This window comes from Leiobunum rupestre, chromosome 7, assembly GCF_980474605.1.
Source record: "Leiobunum rupestre chromosome 7, qqLeiRupe1.1.hap1, whole genome shotgun sequence".
In the NCBI taxonomy this organism is placed as follows: Eukaryota; Metazoa; Arthropoda; class Arachnida; order Opiliones; family Sclerosomatidae; genus Leiobunum; species Leiobunum rupestre.
In genome coordinates this window covers 48,365,457-48,378,518 of record NC_143390.1, presented here as the reverse complement: position 1 = coordinate 48,378,518, position 13,062 = coordinate 48,365,457, and the positions used below count along the sequence as shown (strand labels likewise).

Genomic DNA, 13,062 nt, shown 5'->3' with positions numbered 1-13,062 from the left:
TTTGATGTAAACAAAGGAAGGATAGATGGCGTTGCAAATTCTGCCCATCTCCACTTTCATACATGCGTGGGGAGGGATGAATTTTCCCGGTCAAAAACAGGGGTGCCTTAACGCGGTAATCTTCCCTCTATTTCTTTTCTATCTCTATGGTAACAAACTATAAAGTCAACTTTGAGCGCGTCATTATCAAAGTTGGCCATATGGGAAGAGCAAATTTAAAAAACCTTTATGGCAGCTAGGAGCAACAAACACAGCACCCCACACAAGGAGAACGCAACCCGTCAAAAGTCGTGGATTTTCTTGTGTACGTTTTTCATTGGCTAGACGCTTTAGCGCCTGTTGCCGTCGGAAGGGGAAAATTCGGAAATGGGCAGAATATGCAACGCCATCTATCCTTCCTTTGTTTACATCAAATGACAGTTGGTTTTCAAAAAGGCATAATGTATTTCATTTCACCGCACGTCGATGGCGCCACGTAATCGGCCCATCTCATGGCTTCCTACATTGGCGAAAAGGGGGTCGGCACTCGCGGTCAACTTCGCCAGATACAATAGTGTATCTATTTCTTTTCTATGATATACTCCTTTAAAACTCTTTTTCAGGAGTAAAAAGAGTAACCATAAGCAGTGCCCCCGCCAGCAGTAGGCACAAGTAGGCACGTGCCTATGTTCAAAAATTTTAGGCCTATTTTAGGGGCCTCTAAAAGTTTAAAAAAATTGCCTCCGGGGCCTCCAAATGTGATTTTTAAATTTTATTTATTTTCAAAAATTGGTCATCTAGCCCCCTAAAAAAAGAACTCCCATTCAATTCCAATTTGCAAGAGTCCTAAATGGCCCTAACAAAACGTTCCCTTTTGAACCACCTATACTCGAAATCAATATTACTTGAGTACACAAACAAAGGCAGCGAACTCTGTGGTTTCTGCTTTTGGTAGTGTACTCTGTTAACATTGATATAGAGTATATGACAAAAGACTGGCCCGGGACGGGGAAGTCCGTCGTGCAAGGAAAGCAGCAAAAAAAAACCCACCTGTTCGCCTCAGTGATAACTTAGCTCCAACCAACACAATAAACATAAGCTTAGTTTCTAGGAATTCTACAAAAGGGGGCATAAAGTGAGAAACTGGATTTCTTTAATACGACTTAAGCCGTTGCAACGCTTAAAGGGAATATAACCTCAGGTATTTGGTGTGGAACACCAACGCTTGCAGCTCTGGCCGCTTTTGCCTTCGGCTTTAAAAATGTTTGGCGCCACTGTACAGGGACATTTGAAAAATTGAAGGGGTCTTCCGTAAAGATTGCTTTGCAGGTTATATTCCCTTTAAACGAAGGGAAATCCCAGCGGAGCTGAAGTCGAAGCGTAAAGCATCGTACCAGTCACTACTTTGAATAGAGAGCGTCCTAGGGATTAGGGTTTTTTCTTTTTTACTCCTTGTCCCTTTTGCGAAATCACGTGATATCAGTGACCACTGATCGTAGAGAAAGGACCTAGACCTTCGGTGGTCGGACTTGTCCCAGATAACGCCCGTTTCTTCATTTCGTTTTCTGCTCCTGAACAAACATTTAGTTCTCAATTTCGATTCTCTCCCAGTCAAATTTTTTCTAAGTCTCTTCCGAGACTAACTTTGCCAATACAGCCTTTTTAAAGGCTATTTAGCTGTTTTAAGCTAATTTTTAAACAGCCTTTTTCAAGGCTAATTACCTATTCTAGCTAAATTATTTAAAAAGCCCTTTTCAAGGCTAATTAGCTATTCTAGCTAAATTATTCAAAAAGCCTTTTTCAAGGCTAATTAGCTATTCTAGCTAAATTATTCAAAAAGCCTTTTTCAAGGCTAATTAGCTATTCTAGAAAAAATATTCAAACCGCTTTTTTCAGGGCTTTGATATAGCTGGTATTATTAAAAAGTCTGTTTCTTAAACCTTTTTAAGGTTATTTCCATAGAAATCTCATAGATAACTAGAATGCTGCCGCCTACGGCCGAGCTTGACGCCAGTTCGCCTTGAACCTTCAGCCAATGAGAGGCCGTAGAGTGGTTCCGCCAAGGAGGATAATAATCCTCCTTGGATCCGCTACTATAGCGGGAGATAGGTGACGTCATTCTCTCTGGTGACATTAAATTCTTGGCAGAACCACTCTTTGAGCTCTGATTGGCTGAGATCTGGCTATCGTCTGCCGCGGCGTTTGGCCCATTTGCCAGTTACACGGCAGCATTCTAGTTACCTATGAGATTTCTATGGTTATTTCGCTATTAGTATATAATAGTAGCATTTTCAAATATGAGTACCAGAAAATTTTTATCTGGGTCCCAAAAATGAGAAAAATGGAAAAGGGAAGATAGTTTCGTTAGTAATCAGAAAGGTGCAATGGCACGTTTTTTGAAATCGTCGGCGCAGAAAAACCTAGTCAAAGAATTGGGAAAGGGTTTAGAATCCTTGGAGACTGATAACAGTCACTGTTTTAGTAATACTGCTGAAGTTCTTCCAAACGTCAGTACTGATTTGGAAATGGAACTGACTCATGAAGGAGAAATTGCAGAAGTAATTGCAAACCCCAACTCTAACCATGCACAAAATACATCAAACAACGTGTCCAATTCAAAATAAATGGGCTTACACGCGTTGAATAACTTGGATATTAGTCTAGATAAAGATTGCCTTCCAGTTCAGCCTAAACTAAATCCTTTTCCTAAAAGATTAATTGGCGGTAAAAATCGAGGTTTCAATTCTTCTTGGTATGACAAATATCAAATGATTGAATATTCAGTTGCAAAGGATGCAGTGTATTGTTTTTGTTGCCGTCATTTTTTAGGCAGTAGAAACACTGCCGCATTTCTAAAGGGATTTTCGGATTGGAAAAACATGGGGACACAATTCGAAGAACACTTCACTTCCAACAAATCTTCTCACCAACTAGCCTACAAAATGTACTTAGACTACATGGAATCCAAATCCCGTGGATCAATAGTTTGCCAGGTTAATGACCACCATAGACTAGACATTATTAGAAACAGAGAGGTCCTATCTACACACGTGGAAGTGATTATTTTATGTGCCCAACAAGATTTAGCACTTCAGGGGAACACTTACACATCCGCCGACAATATTGGGAATAGGGGAAACTTTATTGCAATATTAGATATTTAAAAAAAAATGTCATGATTTAAAAGCAAGTTTAGTGAGAAAAATTATTGTTCAAGAGGTCAACTACTATAGGGTAGTTTGGGCGCTTGCCCAACGTGTTTATCTCCGGGGGTCCGAATTAAAACGTAATAATTAGATTACTTTGAAATTTAAAATTGACAAAATTATTTTAAGCACTAAACAAGAGACTGTTTTACACATCAATGTTAATTTAAAAAGTTAAAACACAACAATAAAACAGTTCAGCTTGAAATAGCGCGAAACTAGACAATGGCCCCTTAACAATGGGGGAGACAAGCCTAAATAAGTAGTTGATGAATTTGGGTAAAGAGGTAATCGTAGGGTGGAATTCTTCGATTAAAAGTAAAGTTGGTAATATTTATTTGTAAATAATATACTTAATAATAAAAAATTTATTAATTTAATAATAATAAAACTTATTAATTTAATAATAATAACATTTTTATTAATTTAATAATGATAAAATTTTTATTAATTTAATAATAATAACATTTTTATTAATTTAATAATGATAAAATTTTTATTAATTTAATAATAATAACATTTTTATTAATTTAATAATAATAAAAATTTTATTGATTTAATAATAATAAAATTTTAAAATAATTATATACAATTTGGCTAGTTAAAGAACAACAAAAATTACAAATGAGTTTTTTATGGGGGCCTCTTAATCACGCCAGGGCCGTAGCTAGAGAAAATGGCGCCAGGGGCGAGCTGCAATTTTGGCGCCCCCTAATATAATAATATGGACCAAATTTGGCACCCTTATACCCTATCGCGCGCACGCCCGGCCGCCCAGCCCTAGCTACGGTCCTGAATCACGCAGTGCCTACTCGCGAAAAAATCCTGGCGGGGCTACTGACCATAAGACCTTGGAGGATACTGTATAAGAATGGATTAAACACTGTGTTTAATCCATGGTATAAGCAATACATTCTTGGTATAAGAGGATAGGTAGCCTGCTGTACCTCCTGTATTATAAAAACGCCGGCAGCATTGGCGCGTTTAAAATAAATCGAAAGACGCACTGGCTTGGTTCTTTTCCGTCAAGGACAGAATTTCGAATTCCAACAGGTATAAAATTTGGCCTTGCCGGAATAGAAAATTTGAAGCCGAGCTAGGATCTAATGCGCATGGCTGGAATAAAGTTGGAATATTGCTATGGATGGATTGTCGTTAAGTGTTGTTTGTTTGGTGTGGAAACCAACGACACGGTAGATGGAGCTGCGAAAAATAAATTATATAAATTATTGTATTGGCGGCGCCGGGACTTTAACTCAGACAGCCGCTGGCCGCGTTATCTCTAATACTGACGTCCTTACCAACCGAGCCACACCGATCTGCACAAATTATACTCGGAACTTCAAGTCTTTCTTTGTCAAGTTAAGTTGTCGCAATTCCCGTTCCTTTTTACGGGTTATTTTACGTATATTTACGGCGTTTCAGGGTCAAGTTAACCTCAAACTTCGCCTCCCCCCGCCCCCAACCCAGTGGAATCCCACGAAGGGTGACACGGGCGTGGCGGGAAGTTTCAATTACAGTGTGGGGCTACACAACGTTTCCCGATGGCCAGTTTCAGGTCTGCCAGGTAAACAGGGGGCACAATTTAGACCCCCCTTATCGAAACCGTGTATGGTCAGAAGTAATAAATAAGTGTGGCACTTTGTTAACGAAACCATGTATGGTCAGAAGTAATAAGTAAGTGTGGCACTTTCTTATCGAAGCCGTGTATGGTCAGAAGTAATAAATAAGTGTGGCACTTTCTTATCGAAGTCGTTTATGTGTGGCACAAAATAATATTATCGCCTTCTTGGCGAACTTGTATAGTTTGTATAGTTGGTCCAGAGATTTGGTCTCATTCGATAGTACTCTTTGACGCACACGCAGTGCCGTTAATTTCCACCCCCTCCAACCAACCCTCTTAAAGGGAGAGTGATCGAAAAAAAAACAATTTGGTCTCATAGAACAATAAAAGTAAAAGATTGTATCGTCTACGCTAGCGTCTACTTGAAAGAGTGAGACCAAAAAATTGAAAGCAGTCGAACTTAGGGCGTGTTGCAAAAGTCTGCTTTGCTAGAATAAACATGTTAAATTCAATGGGCAAGCACTTTGGCTAGGGCTTTGGCAACAGGCCCTTAAGCTGAAAAGTACGTGACCATGGGGACAGAATCTCCGTCTTGCCATATTCTTAGTACATAAATACATTCTAGCAATAATATGATTTATGCAGTTATTAATAATCCATATTAAATATCTGCTTTAAGAAAATACTAATTTAATCACCGAGATAATATAAAATCACACGGCTTGAACAGCTTTTGTATTGGTTTTCCCACCCAAGTATCCTGAGGGTGGGCGGTGGCCACTCTTTAACATAGGATGGTAAATTATATATCAAATGATAGGAAATCACATGGCCTCAACAGTTTTTGTATTGGTTTGCCCACCCGCGTATCCTGAGGGTGGGCGGTTGCCACTCTTAAACATAGGATGGTAAATTATATATCAAAAGATAGAAAATCACATGGCCTCAACAGCTTTTGTATTGGTTTGCCTGCCTGTGTCTACTAAGGGTATATGGGTTTGCCTACTAGAATACACTGATGTGGAACTAATATTACGGCCTGGGCCGACTTGTTGTCTTTGCCTCTTATCCATTTAATACAATAGGCCAAAACTATTCGCTACCCCAAACTACCAACTTCTTCCATACAATAACAGCCAAACTGTATTTTGAAGTTGCTCGCTGTTTCTAAGGAATTACTCCAAAACTAGCGAATAGTTTTCGCCTAGTATCCTTGATAAGACTCTGGACTATGGGGCAGAGTAATTTTCACCCCCGGAACAGCCGAAAAAAACGTTTTAGGGTAAAAGAGTACACTTATAGTCCAGAACAAGTGAAAAGAAACCACCATCAATCAGAAAGTTCTCAGAATTCAAATCTAGGGAAAGGGTACAGAGTTCTACATTATTTTGGCTGCTAGTCAAAAGTGCTAACCAGTCCACCTAATTAATTGTTTTGATCCATAGCCTACTTAAGGATAAAATTTATAAAAATATCAAGTTTAAGGATAGTAGAATAATTTACATTCCTAAGCTACAGATTACTTAGCTCTAAAATGTAAAAATACAGAATTATTTATTATAAATCATATTTAATTGTACATTCTGAACGTTATAAAATTGCATTGGTATAAATTAAGGCTAAAGAGGTATACCGGCCTTTAGAAAAATAATGAAATGTGGATGTTATATAAAGCCCTCTAATTAACAACTTTTAAGAATTTCTTCTGAGATGAAATTTCTTTGATGTATCACGGCTATGGTCAACAAGTAATTGACAAGGTCTAAATTGGGATCCGTATAGAGACTGAAACTCTTCCATTTGACGAACTAATTTATCAGCTCCATAGTAATCAACAAAACGGAATGGCCCGCCCAAAAATGGAGGGAAGCCAAGTCCAAACACAGCACCAATGTCACCTTCCAGCTACAAAATAAATGATGATTAATAAATTATTCATTTTCATTAATTATGAAACAAAAAAGTATCTCACTGGATTAGCTAATATTCCTTCTTCAAGGCACATAATGGCTTCATTAACAAATCTGCTAACCATCCTCATTTGTAACTCTTCAGTAGAATGTCTAACATTTGGTAGTAATTGAAATTAGCACGATATTATAAATATTTGATATTAGTCTTACTCTTTCTTTGGTGGTATGTAATATTTTTTCAAAATAGAAACAGCATCAACATTAACATCCTTTTCCTTGATTCCAGGTGTGTAAATATAAAATCCTTTACCCGCTTTGCGACCTAGACAGATTTTTAAGAACGTAATAGTATTAAATATACAGCATACTCTTACAAATCAAAACTTTTATTAGTCACCTAAAAATCCAGAAGCAACCATATCTTTCATAACATTAACATCAGAGCCAGCAGCCCTGTCACCAAAGGCCTTGCCAAGGTCTTCAGCGACGTGAGTCGCTACGTCAATACCAACTTCATCAACTAAAGTGGCAGCTCCAACAGGAAAGCCAAACTTTTTGGTCAAAGAGTCCAGCTCCTTAGGACCAACTCCTTCCTGAATTTCAAATATCATTAATTGCTTCATTTAAAGATAGAGAAAGTTTAAAATGAGGTACCTGAGCCAGTCTAATAACTTCAGCCATCATGGGTGCCAAAATTCTGGTAGTGTAAAACCCAGGTCCATCTTTGACAGTGATAACCACCTTTCCTTGCTTCAACCCAACAGCTACCGCAGCTGCAGCCGAGTCTTGAGACGTTTTATCAGTGGTTATGACTTCTAAAAGTTGCATTTTGTCCACAGGAGAAAAGTAATGCATTCCAACAACCTACAATTGACATGTAATTGCATTTATTTAGTTGTAACGGTTCGGCCGACCTCTGACAGATGTCGCCCCTCCCGCTACATGCTCGCTCACTTTTTTAAACATAATGACGTCACAAGACGGCGCGTCAAATTAATATATAAAAGAGGACAATACACGCGGTAGTTGTTTTTTGTAGAGTGGTGCTCTTATAGGAATTTTCAGTTCAGAGAAGAGACGAGACGAGACGAGACAATTGAATTAAGTTACGAGTCAGTCAAATTAATTTACGTTTCAAGGAGCTATGTTCTCCAATCTAAAAATTGACGGACTTGATTTTATTGTAAGTTGACTTTTTCATTAAAAACTATTTTCTATATTGTAACCCTGAGTCCTCGTTAATTACGATTAAGCCTAGTCCAATATCTTCAAGCCCGACTTAAGTAATTAATTGTAAACCGAAGGCTTCGTAAATCCCGTTAAATATTTGTAATAGGGATTGAAGCCGGTTACATAGTTATAAAATAAGACCTAATAGAAAATAGGCTCACTTTCTCAGGTCTTTTGCTGGCTTCAGCAATTTTTTTAATGGGCAAAGCAGAAGTGTTGGACGCAAAAACACAATGATCAGGAATATGTTGTTCTACTTCTTTCAAAACTTTGTGTTTGATTCCAATGTCTTCAAAAACAGCTTCAATTACCATGTCCACATTTCTGAAATTTTTATATTCCAAAGTAGCGTCCAAATTTGCTAGATAATTATCTCGTTCAAACCTAAGCAAATGTTTAAATCAAGTTATATTTATATCCGCAGTATTGAAATAGATAAAAGTAACTTACGCCGTTAATCTCTTCTTCTTAACACCATCATTTAGCCCTTTCTGAATCTGATTCTGTCCTCTGCTAATTCCCTTGGCAGCAGTATCTTTTAAAAGTACTTTGTACCCTTTATCAATCGAAACTTGAGCAATTCCGGCGCCCATGAGACCCGCTCCCAAAACTGCAACATTCCTGAATAACAAGAAAAGATTTATTTAGAGCCCCATTAAGTCAAGAAAATAGTTAACACACCACTTACTTTATTTCTCTCTGTGGAGCTCCAAATCTGTTCTTTTTGCAGGCGACTTGACCATAGTATAGTCCAATGAGGGCTTTAGAATGAGGCGTCATGGCCAATTCCCCAAACCCTTTGGCTTCACCCAAGTAACCTTCCTTTCCACCCTTTTCCAGACCAGCTTTGGTCACTTCCAATATCTTCAATGGCGCAGGGTACAAGCCACCGGTGAGTTTCATAACTTGGCCTTTGGCTTTATCAAATATTTTATCTCTAACCCAATTATAATCAATTGCTTTACGAAGTAGCCCTAAGCGTAAAAAGGTTCATGGGATTATTATTTTTTATGAACAATGAAGGGAAAGTAGCACAAACTTTCAAATAGAGGTCTTTTCCTGTTAATTTTTAGCTTTCCTGAAGAGAGATCTTTCGCTACACCAATTGCAACTTTTTCCAAATAATTTATTGTACCAGCTTCGGGTGTCAGAAGTCCTGGTCCTGGTTAAGTAACAAAAAGTTATAGAGGATAAAAATATAAAAAGGAAAACTCATACACACCTAAAGGATCCACCAGCAAATCAACAAGTCCCAATTTTTTGGCTTTATCTGGTCTAATATTGCGACCAGTAAGCATCATGTCAAGTGCATCAGGTACATTAATAAGTTTCGGTAGTCGTTGCGTTCCCCCACCTCCAGGTAAGAGTCCTAGCATCACTTCCGGGGTTCCTAATACTGTCTTTCTGTCCTTCACAGCAACTCTATAGTGACAAGCAAGAGCAACCTGGATAGATAATTGTCAATATTTAAATGATTTTAAGAAAATGTATGTCTGTTTAGTAATACTACCTCAAGTCCACCTCCTAGACAAGAGCCCTGAATAGCTGCGACAAAAGGTTTTTTACTGTCTTCTAGACGTTGAAGCATTTCTTGTCCAGTTTGTGATAACCTTGTGGTCTCTTCGGCAGATTTTTGAGCATCTAACATTCTACCAAATAAGAAAGATTAAATTGTTTTCCAACTTTTTTTTTCTAATCCTTACTGGATATCGGCACCAGCAATGAAGCAGCCTGGTTTTGAAGAAATTATAACCCCACTTTTGACATTTGAGTCTTCTAGGAACCTTTTCATGACAATTTCTATTTCCTCCATGAAAGGTTTGGATAAAGTGTTGACCTTGGAATTTGGAGCATCTAACTTAATAACTGCCACTCCATCTTTAACCTCATACTTCATGTGTGTTAGATCTAGAGAAAAACAAAAATTAGACATTCTTGACATAAAAACATTAACAAAAAAGACAAAAGGGTTTTACTCATAGCTATTCTAGTGGTATGAAGACTCCTTAAATAAGAACCTGAGGAGATTTGAAAATGGTTAGGTACTTTAAAATTAATAAAATTACCATAATTTTGAAGATTTGAATAAGAAACATCACCTGATGTTTTGAGTAAGTTCCAACATGTCATCCTCCGCAAAACCCACTGAGACGACATATCCACAATTTATAATTTAATGTCTATACTAGTTACAATGGAGTTCCTGGATTTGCTACAAAAGTTTTCGATCAATTATGTGATTAGGTCACAATATTTTCAAATTATTTTCACTAAGCCAAACTAACATCGCAATGATGTCATTAATTTGTGTCACTAAGTAAGGGGAGTACTGACAACATTCTAGTCAGGTGGGCATAGTACCCTTGTAGTTTCAAGCCACTAGCTCAACTTAATAGAGCTCCCAGCAGTGTTGGGTAAAATACTTCATTCTTGATATTTAAAATAAAATACTAAATACTCTATGGAAAAAGTATTTAAAATAAAATATTTTATTTTAATATTATAAAATACAAAATACTTTATTTTGGAACATTTGCTTTAAGTTGCAATTATTTTTAGAAATGATTAGCTATCAGTCTATTTCTCCTACGAGTATGAATGAGTGAAGCTTTGGAAAACCGGCATTTGACTGAGCAGAGGACCCATTATTTCAGAAACACTATTTTTAACCCCAAGAGAGTAGTACTGGGACAAAACATACATTTTGCTCTAATATTCATCATCATTTTATTAAAACTAACTACATTAAAAATGATTCATTTAAAATTATCATTATCTGACTTTGGGCGAGATGTATCAATTTTAACATAATAGATAAAACTGCTGAAATTACAAAGAACGTTCTCAACTAAAAGAAAGGGCTAGAAACACAAAGCCCCTAGCACCACTCAATAAGAAACATTAGATTACACTCCAATTTTCTCCTCACAGAGTATATGTTTTTCGTGATGAATTGTGAAGAGCCTGGACTGATATTTTCAGCATCGAATCGGTAGACAACTCACTGGAATTATGCGCTTATTTACGCACTGCTGCGTAATTTAAAACATTTGAAAGTGGGGAAAGAGTCAAAAGTTCCGTCATATATTGAATTGTAATATGATTATTGTTAAAAGTATTTTATTTTTTAAATTTTGGTATTTTCAACAAAATACAATTATTGAAATAAAATTGTAAATACTTAAAATAGTATGTAAAATACTACCAACACTGGGGACCAGTACTACACCTACTTAGCAACACCACTAGGGTTTAGAACCATTAGTTTTTTTAGAATCAGTATAGATTACTAATACTTCATAGCTTCACAATATAGTTTTGGCAGTCACCGTTATACTTGTATTTTTTTCTTTGCGAGCTATCAGTTTAAGTTTAGGCTCATGCTAAGTTAAAGCTTCAACAAAATATATGTTAAGACATGCGGTAGTGGTTGACATTAATTTTTTTGTTTATTCCATTATTAGATAAAAAGCCTTGAGCAAGAGGTAATTAAAAAATATTCTTCCTCTAGGGCATAAGAGGTAGGGATGATCATTTTAAAAAGAGCTACAGGATGAAAGGTAAATGTTCAATCTATAGTAAACCTGCAATGGCTGATAAATTGAAACCTACATCAGGGTTATAATCATTGTTATAGTTATAACCCTGCCTACATGTAGTTAGGTGATAATTTTTAATCTACTATTCAGGCTGTACTTGTGAAATTGTGAACGTAACCAAAGCTCGCTTAAAAAAATGTTAAGCTTTCAAAAATTACTGTGGGTGAAATTTAACCGTGTATTACATAATTTAAATATTTATCGTTTGACAACCACTATTAATTTTGTTAACACTACTTAGTTAGATAAAACTAAACGATTAAAAATTAATCAGAATTCATACTTTAACACCGGCGGTAGTAGGCTTGTAGCCGCGGTACCGAGCCGAACAATCCACAGACTCACAGAGAAGGAAGGAAAATGACTAAAATGCTGTGGACTATATAGTTATACCAGAGATCCTGGCAGTTATAGAGATGCGAAACTCCCAGGCCTATTCGCCACCGAAAACTACAGCTGCGCCACCTAGTCACACTGCCTAGAACTATATTTGGGTGATACGGGTAATGGCGTTATGCGAAAATGCGCGTTTTATAACATCAATTAAAACATTTTACCAGAAATTTACGAACGATTTTAGCTTTTTTTTTAAAGCGTGTTCTAATGTTTTGTATTAACAAAGGTGTATATACGACATTTATTTATTAATTTTGAACTGTCAATAGGTATTGAATTCGTAAATATAAGTATAAATATTCGAGTTTAATAACACTATGAGTAGGCCTTGGAGAATTCATACAAGGGATCAGTTTGAAAGCTAGTTTTAAAGGTATGTAGGAAATTTATTATTATCTTCACATTAGAACAAGCCCAAATTGTTCTAATTTCATAGACTAGTAGCTTCAGCATTTTGTATAATGTATAATGTATTTTAAATAATTTTATTTGGTATATTAGTGAATCGCTCCATGCTTGAAATTTTTAAGTATATTGGAGAGTAGTCTACTCTTGATCCATAGAATAAGGTGTGCGGATTGCCAAAACAAAAGTTAAAATTTGAAGTTGGTGATGGAAAACACAGCATTGAAAGGTCCATTGTTCATGCAATAGTGGGTAAATATATTTTTTATTAAAACCCAATTCTTTAATGTAACCTGTTTTATTTATTATTCTAGAAATTCAGGCTTTTGCAAACATGCAGTAAATTGCTGGTCTATTTTATATATAAAGATACTGAGAGCTATCCCAACTTTCTGACTTTAGAAGTGGGGTAAAATGTAGGAAAAGAACTAACTGTGCCTTTGGTATTGTACGGTAATAAAATGGTTAGAGTTGCGAGGGTTAAATTTGCCTGGCTCAAAAAGGTTTATGTACTCTTATTTGGTCACTTAGTTAGTCTCAAAAATTTATTTCTAGCTTTTAGTCGGGATGAAATATTTGTGGAGAGTCCATTTGTAGCAAAGATAATATCAATTGAAGAGGCAGTGGCACAAAATAACTAAGTTGGAAAGGAAGGAATCTACTGGATAACGACTGTAGAGGCTACTATGGAAAAATTCAGCTAGGCCTTTTCATTTTTTTGTCTATTCTCTCAAGGGCTATTTTTAATTGATATTAAGAGAGACTGACAA

General features: G+C 36.5%; 1 protein-coding gene and 1 long non-coding RNA gene across 2 annotated transcripts; one reads left to right on the top strand and one right to left on the bottom strand.

Annotated features, from left to right (window-relative positions):
• Positions 1-6,299: 6,299 nt before the first annotated feature.
• Mtpalpha (monolysocardiolipin acyltransferase Mtpalpha) lies at positions 6,300-11,879 on the bottom strand. The gene is made up of 15 exons (XM_090181140.1): positions 11,775-11,879; positions 9,992-10,095; positions 9,869-9,910; positions 9,596-9,800; positions 9,403-9,541; positions 9,115-9,337; positions 8,932-9,054; positions 8,581-8,866; positions 8,343-8,513; positions 8,054-8,276; positions 7,317-7,526; positions 7,060-7,255; positions 6,873-6,984; positions 6,722-6,812; positions 6,300-6,654 (listed from the first exon to the last, which is right to left on the bottom strand). The coding sequence occupies exons 2-15, from the start codon at positions 10,047-10,049 to the stop codon at positions 6,442-6,444; spliced, it is 2,292 nt and encodes a 763-aa protein (XP_090037266.1). The 5' UTR covers positions 10,050-10,095; positions 11,775-11,879; the 3' UTR covers positions 6,300-6,441.
• A 238-nt stretch (positions 11,880-12,117) lies between these two features.
• LOC149936601 (uncharacterized) lies at positions 12,118-12,715 on the top strand. Its single transcript, XR_016472274.1, has 3 exons — positions 12,118-12,260; positions 12,389-12,544; positions 12,607-12,715. It is a non-coding gene; the product is annotated as an uncharacterized LOC149936601 (long non-coding RNA).
• The last annotated feature ends 347 nt before the right edge of the window (positions 12,716-13,062 follow it).

What these genes read in the sequence shown, in the direction of transcription:
- Mtpalpha (XM_090181140.1), bottom strand. Translation starts at nt 10,049, where the DNA reads ATGTCGTCTCAGTGGGTTTTGCGGAGGATGACATGTTGGAACTTACTC. An exon ending in CCAGCAAAAGACCTGAGAAA is followed by an intron (nt 7,527 to 8,053) that starts GTGAGCCTATTT and finishes TGTCAATTGTAG; the next exon opens with GTTGTTGGAATGCATTACTT. An exon ending in AAGGAATATTAGCTAATCCA is followed by an intron (nt 6,655 to 6,721) that starts GTGAGATACTTT and finishes TTTATTTTGTAG; the next exon opens with CTGGAAGGTGACATTGGTGC.